Source organism: Protomyctophum bolini (assembly GCF_963924005.1).
Source record: "Protomyctophum bolini genome assembly, chromosome: 9".
Lineage (NCBI taxonomy): Eukaryota > Metazoa > Chordata > Actinopteri > Myctophiformes > Myctophidae > Protomyctophum > Protomyctophum bolini.
In genome coordinates, this window is record NC_137870.1 from 4,938,273 (window position 1) to 4,954,872 (window position 16,600).

At 46.3% G+C, this 16,600-nt stretch overlaps 1 protein-coding gene across 1 annotated transcript in view; it reads right to left on the minus strand.

Annotated features, from left to right (window-relative positions):
- Positions 1–320: 320 nt before the first annotated feature.
- The window catches only part of LOC308321962 (calpain-5-like), a 51,138-nt gene continuing 34,858 nt past the window's right edge, over positions 321–16,600 (minus strand). The window contains exons 8-13 of the mRNA XM_080773103.1: positions 14,098–14,293; positions 10,995–11,117; positions 10,113–10,309; positions 9,265–9,386; positions 8,383–8,519; positions 321–4,299 (exon numbers count right to left, since the gene is read on the minus strand). Of these exons, the coding sequence (XP_080629229.1) occupies positions 4,114–4,299; positions 8,383–8,519; positions 9,265–9,386; positions 10,113–10,309; positions 10,995–11,117; positions 14,098–14,293 (961 nt within the window). The 3' untranslated portion in view covers positions 321–4,113. The remainder of the gene's footprint in view (positions 4,300–8,382; positions 8,520–9,264; positions 9,387–10,112; positions 10,310–10,994; positions 11,118–14,097; positions 14,294–16,600) is intronic.

Sequence of the window (16,600 nt, forward strand, 5' to 3'; positions counted from 1 at the left end):
GCCCACACCCAGTTCATTATTGTCCAGACAGAATTGGAGAGAGTGAGTATTTGTGTGTGTGTGTGTGTGTGTGCGTGTGCGTGTGTGTGTGTGGGCGGTAGCAGTTGCACTAAAGGTCACAGCTGTCTTTGTTAATTTGACAGATCAATCAACTTGTTCAGTACAGTTCACTGATTACACTCATCAATGTAACACGCACGCACGCACGCGCGCACACACACACACACACACACACACACACACACACACACACACACACACACACACACACACACACACACACACACACAGAGAGAGAGAGAGAGAGACATGGAACATAATGGTGTTTTCAATCATGTTTATTATAGTAAACCATGAAGACTGTAAACAATAATATGAACAAAGTCTGATATAAAAACATGTGACTTTCTAAAGCCTTCATAACAGTCGTGCGTCAACAATGAAGTTCATCTATTAATTAATCCGATCAATAAAATCCCAATTAATTTACAAACGCATACTGAGGTGTTCTGACAATACCGTACAACCCCTTAGGCCTATACTGTACATACAAGGTAGAAAGTATAGGCAGTGGTGGAAAGTAAGTACTTTTACTTAAGTACTGTACTTAAGTACAATTTTGAGGTATTTGTACTTTACTTGAGTGTTTCCAATTTCAATACTTTTACTTCTACTCCACTACATCTCAGAGCCAACATTTGTACTTTTACTTCACTACAATTATTTGAAAACTTTAGTTTACTATAGTTACTTTGGAGAGCCCATTCAAGTAAAGGTCATTTCTTCCCTTCCTTCGCTGACATCATTATTACAAAATAAAAGTATTATAGCACAGAAACACAGGAAACAGTTAAGACACAATGGCTGATTTATAAACCGATAGTGGGTGGGAGGGAAGTATAGCATGCTTTTTTAAAATATATAAATACATTTGTATCCCACATTTTTTGTAACCCATTTGTTTTTTTTCCATACAAGTGTCAATTGTCTAATAATGTAATCCTGGGCAGTGGGCAGACTGGGCACTATACACTCCCTCTGCACTCCAAACAAAATGTTTGGTAAAACCATATGGGCTTCCATTGCAAATGCATTGGAGCGGCCATTACACACAGACACAAGACAGACACAAGAAAGGTGTCTTGAATGTGTGAACGCAGCCCAGTAAGGGCATATGTCGACCCCACCCGCTCACCTCCGCCCCACCCCCTCCTGGTGCCGCGGCCATCTTGAAAACTAAACACAATATAAAGGGGTGAGGCAGAGAAAGGCCCTTAAAGACCACGAAGGCCAGATTCCTGCAGTGCCAGAGCTGGGGAGAGCAACGGACTGACCTCATGCTTCCTTCAATGCATGATTGTTCTATACGTACACCCTTATTATATATCTTGTCCAATTAGCGGTGTCCATCTACAGTTTGGAACCGTGTTCCTCTCAGTAATACCAGTAGGCTAACAGAGGAGTGAAGCCCCGTTAAGTGCCGACCGAAATGTTAGATGTGAAAAATGTAGTCTTTTCGAATGAAAGGGCCCTGTGTGTCTGTGTGCGTGCATGCGTGCGTGCGTGCGTGTTGACTGTGTGTGTGTGCGTGCGTGCCTGTGTGTGATACAGTGATTCTGAATTGGAAACCACAGCTAAATGGATTTCTCACCATGCTTTCACAACTTTTTTAACCCCTCCCACTGTTGTCCACATCGTCAACGTAAGTGAAAACACCTGGCAGAAAACATGCCGAACAGAAGCTCACAACTCCTCTACATAGCTCAGAACCTGTTGTGAACACTTGTAAGTGAGCTTGTAGTTCGGCTTTTATTATGAGTTATGAGTTATGTAAGTGAGCTTGTAGTTCGGCTATTATTATGATGTGTTTCTCAACCAACGGATCAAGGCCCCAAAAGAGGGTCACGTAACAAATTAGAAAACAAAACATTTGGCACTATATAGTATAATTATGTTCATGTATAAGCCAAAGAAAGCAGACTAACTATTCTCTTAAGGTCATAGAATGATTCAACCCTAATATGAGTGGCAACGAACCCAAACACAAACAATTACAGAGTCTATGACTGTATATATCAAATGCCTACAAAAAGTAGAAAACACATTTACATGAGATTGTAAATTGCACGATTTCCAAACAGCGATCTATACAAGATAACGTAAACTTAAAAAGCATCAGCATGGATATATAATAATACATGACGATAAAAGTAAACAAATATAATTAAGTGAAACATGGCGTTGTTTAAACATGCATCTTTGTAGTTATAGTATTTATGCATTTATGATTAAAAAATGAATGTTATTTTACACAGAACCAAACAAAGCCGGTGTACTACCGGCTTGCGTGTGTTCCTTTGGGCCTGACGTCGAAATTTAAACAAATGTCTTCTAAATCATGACAATTTTCAGAAAAACCTCATGTTTCTGTATCAGTGGTTCTCAATATTTCATGTCAAGGACCCCCAAAGATTATATGTAATTGGCCGCCGACCCCCCATCTGAAAATATGTTGTTCCAGGGACCCCTCCCAGAAGCAAAGATTTGAGTTAAAAACTTTCGCTCTGAAAGAATATATATACAAAGATTTGCGTCACATTTTCACGATTTTTCAAAAAATATGAGCTATGAGCTTGTAGATCTGCTATTTTTCAATAGCTAAAGTAGGCTATAACATAATGCTTTAAAACACCAAAAGGGGGTTTCCGCCCCAAATGGGTTAAAAGAGCTTATAGCGATAAGGGGAAAGGGACTGGCGAAAATATAGGGTCCACCGGGTTTGTAATAACACGGTTGTGGTTGAAAAGACTTTTTTTGTTTTATTTAATTAGTGCATAGGGAGGTTGAGAAACCAACTGTTTTAGGCAACCAGCAATGATATGCTGTTGGTAAAATGGCCCAACATGAAAATATGTACATGAACATTGTAGATGTAGTAACTGGCACAGAGTTCATATGGAGCACAGTAACCTATGGGCGTTACATTAACACAATCAAACCAATGTACAAAAATAAATGGTTTCTTTACCCGAGGAAGGCCTACAGTATCAACTATAATGAGAGTAACGCTTTCTCTCAGACATTTCAAGACACTCTGCTGCCACCATGTGGTCAGACACGGTTAATGAATAGTGATCAAAACAGCTGAAGGCAAATCGTGAGGGGGTTTTACTGTGATATTGTGGCTTATGATCAAATCTATAAGAAAGGTCAGATGATGTTACACTGTCATGGAGAAGATGCATCAAAAAAATCTATTATGCATATATCATTGAATAATAATAATAATAAAAGGCCACAGCACAGGAGTCTTTGCTTTGGTTTGACTCGGGGAACACAAAGCTGCTGGGTTCATCTCCCTCTGTCTTGGGTCGATTTCTATAAATACGAAATTATTTTGGTATGAGAAGATAGTGATAAGCAGGTTAGGTTTAGCGAACTAAAGACTATATTAATTCAAATAGGTTAAAACACATATATCTAGCCTGACAAAAGGGGCAACACGATGCCTCTGAACTTTGACTTCCAGGTGCATTATTGTAATTATGCTAAATGCTGTGCACCTGCTGCCATTCAGGACGGGAAAATAAAATGGTCCTTTTATAGGTATAGAAGTAGTGTGATGAGGGGCTACTGGGTGGGAAGTACTCGAAACGGCATTTCTATCTCTGAGACCCCCTTTTATATTGTAAAAAAAAATCAGAGTTACAGACCCATAAAGGGGTCCATTTGGTTCCAGACTATCATTTAGCTGGGGACCCCCCTGGAGCTCCCTCAAGGACCTTCTAGGGGGTCCCCGGGGACCCCGGGTGCAGGTCTTTTTTCCGACAGCATATTGATCCGAAACCTCAATCCTAACCTAACCCTAACCGCAAGCACGGGAGCAGCGCATGTCGGACCATCGCTTTTTCGCATCGCAGCGAATGTCCCCCCGCTGCGGATCGGATCGTTGCCCCGTCGGCTAGAATGCTGTCGGAAAAAAGGCTGCCTCCCCCCCGGGGACCCCTGATTTAGGAGACATTTCGTAGAGAAACTGGTCTGACCGGGAGTCAGATGTCGGTGAGCAGCGTGCTAGTGACCAGCGCTACGGTCAGGGTTCCGGGCAGGTTGTTGTCAGATGTCGGTGAGCAGCGTGCTAGTGACCAGCGCTACGGTCAGGGTTCCGGGCAGGTCGTTGTCTCGCTGGTTGCCCTTGTCTCTCAGATGGACGGTCTGCTGCTGCTGCTGCTGGCCGCCAGGCTCCGCCCCCAGGGTCACCTGACCCAGGAACGAGTCCCTCAGCACGTTGTGGTTGTAGATCTGGCACAAAAAAAATGAAAAAAATGAAAAACGAATCACAATACAGTGGATTGTCTGTCCTGGACGTGGAGCTGAGGGCGACCCAATGCAGCCCGTATAGACGGCGGTGTGGAACAAACTCTGACTTCCAGGTGCATTATTGCAATTATGCGAAATGCAGTGCACCTGCTGCCTTCGACAGGCAGCCTGTAGACATTTTTAAAGCACAGCTTCTACAAATCTACACTCTTGCTTTTTAATTGATCTTTTAAATGTTTTGTTATTCATGTCCTCACTGTATTGCATTACTGCTATTATTTTTTTAAATGTTGCTTTTCTTTTCTTTCTTTCTCCATTGCTCTGTAAAGCACTTTGAGCTGCATTGCATTTCATGAAAGGTGCTATACAAATAACGTGGTATTATTGTATTATTGTTATTAATGGACGGTCGCAGACAACTGCACAGAGTTTCCTGACTGAACTCGCTCTGCGCATGTCTGTGACATGAGGCTCATTTGCGTTCACCATCTTTAACCCATTTTGGACTGAGGTCGATAAAAAAAAGGCTTCTAATGTCAGTGGTGCTCAACCTTTTTCATGTCAAGGACCCCCAGAATTATCTCTATTGGGCCACGGACCCCCATCTCAAAATATGTAGTTCCAGGGACCCCCCCCCCCCCCCCAGAAGCAAATATTTTAGTTAAAAATGTTCGCTCTGAAATATTATATTCAAAGATGTGCGGCCCCATTTTCACGACTTTTCAAAAAATAGCAGACCTACAAGCTCGTAGCGCGCCACCGAGTGCCGCGCTACGAGCTTGTAGGTCTGCTATTTTTCAATAGGAGCTTGTAGATCTGCTATTTTTCAATAGCTAAAGTATAACCTAATGCTGAAAACACCAAAAGCGGTTCCCGTCCAGAAAGTTTCCTGACTGAACTCGCTCTGCGCATGTCTGTGATAGGCTCATTTGCCGTTCACCATCTTTAAGCTCAAGCTTCCCATCTGGCGCCGCCGCCCCGTGAAGGGACTGATGCACTGCCTCGACCAATGCCTCCCGCAAGGTGAGCTGGTTGATTTCAGGCAGGGGTCGTTCTGGAGAAACTGTGGTGCTGAAGCTGTCGTTGGGTGCAGCTGGTATACTGGCTGCGTAGAGGCTGGAAGCTGGTGATGTTGGAGTGTGGTGCATTAGCCGGTACGCTGGAGTAGTGGCCTGGTGTTGCAGAGGAGCAGTGGCCTGGTATTGCAGAGGAGCAGTGGCCTGGTGTTGCATTGGAGCAGTGGCCTGGTGTTGCATTGGAGCAGTGGCCTGGTGTTGCATTGGAGCAGTGGCCTGGTGTTGCATTGGAGCAGTGGCCTGGTGTTGCAGAGGAGCAGTGGCCTGGTATTGCAGAGGAGCAGTGGCCTGGTGTTGCATTGGAGCAGTGGCCTGGTGTTGCATTGGAGCAGTGGCCTGGTGTTGCATTGGAGCAGTGGCCTGGTGTTGCATTTGAGCAGTGGCCTGGTGTTGCATTGGAGCAGTGGCCTGGTGTTGCATTGATGCAGTGGCCTGGTGTTGCATTTGAGCAGTGGCCTGGTGTTGCATTTGAGCAGTGGCCTGGTGTTGCATTGGAGCAGTGGCCTGGTGTTGCATTGGAGCAGTGGCCTGGTGTTGCATTTGAGCAGTGGCCTGGTGTTGCATTGATGCAGTGGCCTGGTATTGCGTTGGAGCAGTGGCCTGGTGTTGCATTGGGGCAGTGGCCTGGTGTTGCATTGGAGCAGTGGCCTGGTGTTGCATTTGAGCAGTGGCCTGGTGTTGCATTGGAGCAGTGGCCTGGTGTTGCATTGGAGCAGTGGCCTGGTGTTGCATTGGAGCAGTGGCCTGGTGTTGCATTTGAGCAGTGGCCTGGTGTTGCATTGGAGCAGTGGCCTGGTGTTGCATTGGAGCAGTGACCTGGTGTTGCATTTGAGCAGTGGCCTGGTGTTGCATTGGAGCAGTGGCCTGTTGTTGCATTGGAGCAGTGGCCTGGTGTTGCATTGGAGCAGTGGCCTGGTGTTGCAGAGGGTGCCTTGGCATAGCTGAGTATTGGTCTGCAGTCGGGGCAAGCTCGGCTTGCCCACTGATTGGCCTCATCAGTGCTGTGCTGGTAGGGGCTGGGGGTGGCAGCAAGGAGTGGGGAAGGTCTACCTGGTAAGCTGGAGTGATGTTTGTTGGCTGGTAGGCCGGCTGTGCGGTGCTTGGCGGCTGGTAGGCCGGCTGTGCGGCGCTTTGAGGCTGGTAGGCCGGCTGGTAGGCCGGCTGGTAGGCCGGCTGGTAGGCCGGCTGGTAGGCCGGCTGTGCGGCGCTTTGAGGCTGGTAGGCCGGCTGGTAGGCCGGCTGGTAGGCCGGCTGGTAGGCCGACTGTGCGGCGCTTTGAGGCTGGTAGGCCGGCTGTGCGGTGCTTGGCAGCTGGTGGTGCTGGTAGGCCGGCTGTGCAGCGCTTTGAGGCTGGTAGGCCGGCTGTGCGGTGCTTGGCAGCTGGTGGTGCTGGTAGGCCGGCTGTGCAGCGCTTTGAGGCTGGTAGGCCGGCTGGAAGGCCGGCTGTGCGGCGCTTTGAGGCTGGTAGGCCGGCTGGAAGGCCGGCTGGAAGGCCGGCTGGAAGGCCGGCTGGAAGGCCGGCTGTGCGGCGCTTTGAGGCTGGTAGGCCGGCTGGTAGATGCTTGGCAGCTGGTGGTGCTGGTAGGCTGGCTGTGGGGTGCTTGCCAGCTGGTGGTGCTGGTAGGCTGGCTGTGGGGTGCTTGCCAGCTGGTGGTGCTGGTAGGCTGGCTGTGGGGTGCTTGCCAGCTGGTGGTGCTGGTAGGCTGGCTGTGGGGTGCTTGGCAGCTGGTGGTGCTGGTAGGCCGGCTGTGGGGTGCTTGGCAGCTGGTAGGCCGGCTGCGAGGTGCTTGGCAGCTGGTAGTGCTGGTAGGCCGGCTGTGGGGTGCTTGGCAGCTGGTAGACCGGCTGTGAGGTGCTTGGCGGCTGGTAGACCGGCTGTGAGGTGCTTGGCGGCTGGTAGACCGGCTGTGAGGTGCTTGGCAGCTGGTAATGGGGAAGGTCTACCTGGTACTGTAGTAGGTGGGATGGTGTTTGGCGTATCATTTTGGAGTCACCATCTTCTGCCATCTTGCTGTGGTAGGTGTAGCATCCGGGTTCGAAGGACCATGTAAAAAATAGTAGCCTTGATGGATGCTGTAGGCTTGTTTTGCTTAGGGGGTTATGATGCTATATGCCCACCACAGGGCTCCGGTCAGGGAGCATGATCAAGGATGAGGGTGACAGTGACTGCGGCATTATAGATTTTAATTGTTGGTAGGTACAGACAGACAGGGTAGATTTATGTTGTATGAATGGTATTTCCTCAAGAACACATTCTGTTAGTGACACAGCTTTGATACTGGGGTCCTGAAACAGAGTGCCCATGCAGAAGCCTGAACCAAAATATAAACTGGGTCCTAAAGGAATGAGTAGATGGCTGAAAGGGCCTGCACAAATAAGGCAAATGGATGTAGCTATAAGGGAATTTTCTACAAATACATTTCAAAATCCTCACTTACACCCACAAAGCACTCCACGGCCAAGCCCCTGCCTACATCACCGAACTTATTCAACCCTACACAAACACACGTTCACTCCGATCAGCCGATCAGCACCTCCTCGTGGTCCCCAGGACCAGATTAAAAACAAAGGGTGACCGAGCCTTTGTAGTGACAGCCCCTAGGCTGTGGAACGCCCTCCCCCTGGACCTAAGAACTGTCCTTTCTGAGGCCTCTTTTAAGAAACAATTGAAAACGTACAGACAGGCTTTTGGTCACATATAACACTTGACTTTCTACTGTTTGTGTTTTTATCTGTGTGTTCTTATTGTCCTTTTGATGCTATGTTTTCACTGTTGACTCTGTGATAATGGCTGCCTGCTGTTGTTATAGTTGTTTTATTTTTGTATTATTGTAAAGCACCCTGTGCACTCGTGCTGAGAAGGGTGCTATATAAATAAAGGTCATTCATTCATATACATGCACACACACACACACACACACACACACACACACACACACACACACACACACACACGTAAGCACGCACACACACACACACACATACACACCTCTATGCTGATGGTCTTGTTGGCCTTCTTGCGGTAGAACAGACCCTTGGTGTCGAACACGGGGCTCCGGGTGTCCTTGTGCACCGGAGAGCGAACCTTCTGTCCTTCACAGCGGATGATCACGTATGGGTCTGAGGCTGGGGAGGACACACACACACACACACACACACACACACACACAGCGGATGATCACGTATGGGTCTGAGGCTGGGGAGGACACACACACAGCGGATGATCACGTATGGGTCTGAGGCTGGGGAGGACACACACACACACACAGCGGATGATCACGTATGGGTCTGAGGCTGGGGAGGACACACACACACACACAGCGGATGATCACGTATGGGTCTGAGGCTGGGGAGGACACACACACACACACAGCGGATGATCACGTATGGGTCTGAGGCTGGGGAGGACACACACACACACACAGCGGATGATCACGTATGGGTCTGAGGTCAGTGCGTGTATGCATGGCGCGGAGGAGGAGGCGCGCGGGTGTGTGTGTGTGTGTGTGTGCGTGCGTGCGTCATGACGACCAGCGGGGGTAGTCATTAAGGCAAAGTAACGCAAAAGAATCAAACCACTTGGCAAATGGCAACACAACTATACAACACAGACAATACAAGTCTGCGCGAGACGTTTGGGGGACATTAGGTTATACCGTAATGACTGGAAAATTGCGCAGAGGGAAAACGGTGAAATGAACTGCTGTGGGCGCCGGTCGGGGACACATTTTTCGAGGGCCACACGGCCAAAGAGAGGGGCAACGACGGCCATGGCCCTGCCGTGAATTCCCTGCCCTGATTGGTACACGTAAAGGTCGTGTCTTGAGTACTTTTTTTCCCCTCGCGTCTTATGTCAGGTTTTTTGGGGTACCTCCGTCGGAGTCCTGCGCGGCCAGGCCGTCGGCCCTCATCACGTGCACCTGAGTGACCAGGGTGGGGTAACCACACAGTCCTGACCAGCACGTCTGAGGAGGCTCGTCCAGGGTCAACTCCCTGAGGGGAGAGAGAGAGAGAGAGAGAGAGAGGGAGAGAGAGAGAGAGGGGGAGAGAGAGGGAGAGAGGGAGAGGGAGAGAGACTGAGGTTGAAGCAGTGGTTCCCAAAACTTTTTCATGTCAAGGACAAACCAAAATGACACAGAAGATTGTTGAAGCTCTAGCAGTGATTTTGAACCATTTTCATTTCAAGGGCCCCCAGGATTGACCTGAATTATAGGCTACGGTCCCCCATTTAACCCCTTTTGGTGTTAGCATTATGTTAATATGCTTTAGCTATTGAAAAATAGCAGATCTACAAGCTCATAGCAGGTCCGCTATCTTTTGAAAAATCGAAGAACGACTGACATAGAAACGTAGCTTTTTCAGAAAACTGTCAGGGTGTAGAAGACATTTTTAGAATCTGATCTCAGGCCAAAAATAGGTTAATGGCATTTCTATCTCTTGTGAAATCAATGTTAATTTAACTCTGAGGGCTGTATTTTGCGTGTCTTAAGTACCAGGTCTTATTCCCTAACTTGAGTAAACTAAAGACCTGGAGGCGTGATCAATGCTCTTTGGCCACTCAGAATAGCCAAATGGCATTGATCACGCCTCCAGGTCTTTAGTTTACTCAAGTTAGGGAATAAGACCTGGTACTTAAGACACGTAAAATACAGCCCTGAGAGTGTACACATGTTCTGTTTCACATAATGGCGGACGGTGCTGCAGGAACGTCCTTCATACCTGCAGTCGGCGGGGACGTCAGTGAAGACGCGCAGCAGGAAGTCTCCCTCCAGGCCGGGGTCGAAGGTCGTGGGAACGAGGACGTAGCGGCCCTGCTTCAGGTCCATGCGGAGGAACACCGAGCGGGAGTTGATGTAGGTGCTGCCCCCTACCTTCTGCTGGGGGACGTGCATGCGGTACGCCCGGTTCAGCTCCACCTGCACACACACGCACGCACGCGCGCACACACACACACACACACACACACACACACACACACGCACACACACACAGGACCAGAGGTCATCGCCATGTTGGCTTGTGGTGGACATTGTGGTCAACCAGTGTTGTTTTCGTCGACTAAAACTAAGATGAAAGTCCACACTAATTACACGTGAGGGGTCAGGACAGATAGGTCAGATAGGACGGATCTACAAGCTCGTATAGCGCGGCAGCTTGAAATCTTGAAAATGTGCAGATGAGGCAGATTTTACTCTGAAAAGCCCAGCCTTTCCGTTCCGTTCCGTCCCGTCCCCCCCCCCAAAACCGGGAGGCATATGTTTCCGTTCTGTCCTCACGCTGGTCACGCTAAAGTCTCTCTAGAAGTGTTTATATTCCAAACGAGAGGCACGCTGAAGTCAGAAATGAAGACAGAACATTGTCCTTCTGGTGGAAAACCATGGAGAGTTCTCTAGATTTAGAGATATGAGCCATTCTAATTGAGCCGCAAACAAGGAAGTGAACGGCAGCGCGCATGCACAAAACACAAGGAGTATGTTAAAGAAGGATCTACAGCCGGGCACCAGTCTAGTATAAAAATACATCAAAAGATGATCACACGCACACGCACATACGCACACACACACACACACACACACACACACACAGGTTCCCTGCACTGACCCTGTGTATCTCGAAGCCGATGGCCAGGTTCTCTCCTCGTCCGTGTTTGAGCGAAGCTCTGCGGTCTCTCTGCTGCAGGCAGAACAACACCTCGTCCTCTGGCTTCTTCACGTCCAACACATACTGCAAGGACACGCACGCACACACGCCACGCAACGCACGCACACGCGCACACACACACACACACACGCACACACACACACACGCACACGCAAACACACACACACACACACACACACACACACACACACACACACACAAACACACACACGCACACGCAAACGCACGCACACACACACACACACACACACGTACGCCACGCACGCACACATTTAACATCTTTATTTGTGTTCGCGTTTAAGTCTTGGCTTTCTTCTCCACTAGTCCATTTTTGTCAGTATAACATAATACTGTTTTAATGTTATACTTTAGGCTATTGGCACCGAGTGTCGTGCTATGAGCTTAGTTTGTAGGTCTGCTATTTGTGGAAAATCTTGAAAATGTAGCACAAATCTTTGAATATATATTCTTTTAGAGCGAACGTTTTGAAAGGTCTGAGGCTAAATGCATGTCATTTTAAAGGTCTGAGGCTAAATGCATGTCATTTTAAAGGTCTGAGGCTAAATGCATGTCATTCTAAAGGTCTGAGGCTAAATGCATGTCATTTTAAAGGTCTGAGAGGCTAAATGCATGTCATTCTAAAGGTCTGAGGCTAAATGCATGTCATTTTAAAGGTCTGAGGCTAAATGCATGTCATTTTAAAGGTTTGAGGCTAAATGCATGTCATTTTAAAGGTCTGAGGCTAAATGCATGTCATTTTAAAGGTCTAGAGGCTAAATGCATGTCATTTTAAATGTCTGAGGCTAAATGCATGTCATTTTAAAGGTCTGAGACTAAATGCATGTCATTTTAAAGGTCTAGAGGCTAAATGCATGTCATTTTAAAGGTGTGAGGCTAAATGCATGTCATTTTAAAGGTGTGAGGCTAAATGCATGTCATTTTAAAGGTCTGAGGCTAAATGATGTCATTTTAAAGGTCTGAGAGGCTAAATGCATGTCATTTTAAAGGTCTGAGGCCTAAATGCATGTCATTTTAAAGGTCTAGAGGCTAAATGCATGTCATTTTAAAGGTCTGAGGCTAAATGCATGTCATTTTAAAGGTCTGAGGCTAAATGCATGTCATTTTAAAGGTCTGAGGCTAAATGCATGTCATTTTAAAGGTCTGAGGCTAAATGCATGTCATTTTAAAGGTCTGAGGCTAAATGCATGTCATTCTAAAGGTCTGAGGCTAAATGCATGTCATTTTAAAGGTCTGAGGCTAAATGCATGTCATTTTAAAGGTCTGAGGCCTAAATGCATGTCATTTTAAAGGTCTGAGGCTAAATGCATGTCATTTTAAAGGTCTGAGGCTAAATGCATGTCATTTTAAAGGTCTAGAGGCTAAATGCATGTCATTTTAAAGGTCTGAGGCTAAATGCATGTCATTTTAAAGGTCTGAGGCTAAATGCATGTCATTTTAAAGGTCTGAGGCTAAATGCATGTCATTTTAAAGGTCTGAGGCTAAATGCATGTCATTTTAAAGGTCTGAGGCTAAATGCATGTCATTTTAAAGGTCTGAGGCTAAATGCATGTCATTTTAAAGGTCTGAGGCTAAATGCAGGTCATTTTAAAGGTCTGAGGCTAAATGCATGTCATTTTAAAGGTGTGAGGCTAAATGATGTCATTTTAAAGGTCTGAGGCCTAAATGCATGTCATTTTAAAGGTCTGAGGCTAAATGCATGTCATTTTAAAGGTCTGAGGCCTAAATGCATGTCATTTTAAAGGTCTGAGGCTAAATGCATGTCATTTTAAAGGTCTGAGGCTAAATGCATGTCATTTTAAAGGTCTGAGGCTAAATGCATGTCATTTTAAAGGTCTGAGTGAGGCTAAATGCATGTCATTTTAAAGGTCTGAGGCTAAATGCATGTAATTTTAAAGGTCTGAAGGCTAAATGCATGTCATTTTAAAGGTCTGAGGCTAAATGCATGTCATTTTAAAGGTCTGAGGCTAAATGCATGTCATTTTAAAGGTCTGAGGCTAAATGCATGTCATTTTAAAGGTCTGAGGCTAAATGCATGTCATTTTAAAGGTCTGAGGCTAAATGCATGTTATTTTAAAGGTCTGAGGCCTAAATGCATGTCATTTTAAAGGTCTGAGGCCTAAATGCATGTCATTTTAAAGGTCTGAGGCCTAAATGCATGTTATTTTAAAGGTCTGAGGCCTAAATGCATGTTATTTTAAAGGTCTGAGGCTAAATGCATGTCATTTTAAAGGTCTGAGGCTAAATGCATGTCATTTTAAAGGTCTGAGGCTAAATGCATGTCATTTTAAAGGTCTGAGGCTAAATGCATGTCATTTTAAAGGTCTGAGGCTAAATGCATGTCATTTTAAAGGTGTGAGGCTAAATGCATGTCATTTTAAAGGTGTGAGGCTAAATGCATGTCATTTTAAAGGTGTGAGGCTAAATGCATGTCATTTTAAAGGTGTGAGGCTAAATGCATGTCATTTTAAAGGTGTGAGGCTAAATGCATGTCATTTTAAAGGTCTGAGAGGCTAAATGCATGTCATTTTAAAGGTGTGAGGCTAAATGCATGTCATTTTAAAGGTCTGAGGTCTAAATGCAGGTCATTTTAAAGGTCTGAGGCTAAATGCATGTCATTTTAAAGGTCTGAGGCTAAATGCATGTCATTTTAAAGGTGTGAGGCTAAATGCATGTCATTTTAAAGGTGTGAGGCTAAATGCATGTCATTTTAAAGGTCTGAGGCTAAATGCATGTCATTTTAAAGGTCTGAGGCTAAATGCATGTCATTTCTGGGGTCCGTGACGTGAAAAACTGCACCACTGACATAGAAACAGGTTTTTCAGGAAAATGCCATGATTTAGAAGACATTTTTATAGAATCTGTTCTCAGGTCTAAAAAGGTCTTTATCACCACCAAGCCCTATTTTTGTCTTCTATTTGTTGATGATTTAGTCATAGTTTTAGTCATCAAAGCGTGTCATTGGAAAAAAACACACACACACACACACACACACACACACACACACACACACACACACACACACCTGTGGGTTCTGCAGGAAGGTGACCTTGTTGTTGGTGCAGCCCCCGGCGCGGTTTCGGGCGGGGTCGTCTGCGCGGCACCACGCCCCGCTAAGCTCCGCCTCCTCCCAGGTCTTGTGGAAGCTCAGGTAGGACGTGTTGATCAGACGGCACAGGATCAGGTCCGTGAAGTTGGACACAAAGTCATCGAACGTCATCCTGGAGAGAGAGAGAGAGAGAGAGAGAGAGAGAGAGAGAGAGAGAGAGAGAGAGACAGAGAGACAGAGAGACAGACCGACAGACAGAGAGACAGAGTGACAGAGAGAGATAGACAGAGAGATAGAGAGAGAGACAGAGAAAGAGAGAGACAGACAGAGATACAGAAAGAGAGACACAGAGAGAGAGAGAGAGAGAGAGAGAGAGAGAGAGAGAGAGAGAGAGACAGACCGACAGACAGAGAGAGAGAGACAGAGAGAGAGAGAGAGAGAGAGAGACAGACCGACAGACAGAGAGAGAGAGACAGAGAGAGAGAGAGAGAGAGAGAGAGACAGACCGACAGACAGAGAGAGAGAGACAGAGAGAGAGAGAGAGAGAGAGAGACAGACCGACAGACAGAGACAGAGTGACAGAGAGAGCAGAGAGACAGAGAGAGAGGAGACCGTTATCCACAGAGCCCGACTAACAATGGAACTAGGTGGAGCTTAAGCGCCAGGGCCCGAAGCTTGCAGGGCCCGGTACGAGACTATAGGTACAGCTGTTGCTTCTTTAGAAAAATATAACGCAACATAGGAACCCCCGCTAGTGTTTTTGGTCTTCGTCTGACAGTTTCTGTAGCAGTTTTCTGGAGGGGGGGGGGGGGGGCAGTCGGTTTGGGGGGGGGGGGTTCCCCACGGCTGCGCGTCGCTTCCACCTCTGACAGAGGGGAAACAAATAAGCGACGCCGTCAGAAGCCCCCTCGCCCAGGAAGGCCCCCTCACTCAGATCTCAGACGAACCAAGTTGCGACAATAACATACAGCCTATGTAAAGAGGAATATAAACAAGACCTTGGCGCAAAACTTCATATTTACCCTGCTCTAATACAACAAAAGTGTGTTCTTACATCCTCCATTTCACGATTTCAGCACTCGTGAGTAAATTAATTTAATTGCCATTATGAAAGTTTTCAGTGACGTTGGACCCACAGGTTGCATTGTCGTCAATAATTAATCTGTCTTTAAAACGTTCTAATGTTAATATAGCATATTGGCATTATCTGTTGGTGCACACATGTTATATGGACCATGTAACAACATGGTCAACAGCACTGTTTGCAAATGTAGCTACATTTGTTGGCCACAAAGACAATTTAGACAAAACATGCTGCTGCCTGCTAATGGAGCTTGTAGATAAAGGCTAATTATTTTTCGGGGAAATTGCAGATAGTTTAGCAGACTGAAGTTGGAAAGGCTGTGCCCAGTGCGGCAGTGCCTGATGTGTCTTGTGTGTCTGCGGGCAGCGCAGGCAGTAGTGGATATGCGCTAAACGCATGCATGTTAATTAATTAATTAATTAATTGGCTGAATCAGTAGGGGCCTTTTGATTTGGTTAAGCGCCAGGGCCTTGAGAGGGGTTAATCCGTCACTGGTTATCCAGAGTCACAATCAGTGTTGGAAACTAATTTATTTACGGTACTTAAAGTATTAAACTTTTTCTAGTTTTAACTAGTAATACAACTAATTACTTCAGAGTAAAAATATTAGTAATGTGTTACTATTTCTTCCCCAAATAGTTTCTATATTTCCACGAGCCTTGACGGTACCGTGGGCTCCAGTGTTTATTTGTGATGGACCGGTAGACTGGGTTGGGGTGGAGTTGCTTTGCAGGCTGCTGATCCGCTCTAGATCTAGACTCTATTCAGTATTTCAGCCCTGACGTGAGCGCCCCGCCCCCCTCCAGAGATACTTCCGGGTCCTACTTTTGTGTCGCTTTTGTGTCCCCATAGAGTTATACTGTGACGCTCCGTCGGACTAAATCTGAGACGAAAACAACCACGAAAGTCTCATTTTACCGCTTTCCTCGCAACAACAAAGCTACTGCTCTCCCAAATCTGGCTGTGACAGGCCGTCTGCCCCACATGGAATACTATCGCCATTTTATTTCATTGTGTCAACTAAATCCTCATTAATGCAAACTAGATTCAACATACTCAACCCTGCACACATTCTGAATATGCCCCCGAAATATTGTAGTGAGCAAATGGACTGTTTTACCACCTTCAATAATAATGATAATAATAGTCTTTATTTTATATATTTAATTTGTCATGGGACATTAATAATTCTACTCGAGTTGGAAGCATTAAGACCCATTTTAACCCTCAATGGCTTCCTTTCTGAAAAATAACGTCATTGTGAAAAGATTCACGCATTTAGATATCCTAAATATATGGAATTACATATTGTGAGATGGGGTCGGCGGCCAAATACGTATATAATTCTAGGGGTCCTTGACATGAAATAGTTTGAGAACCAGTGACATAGAAACG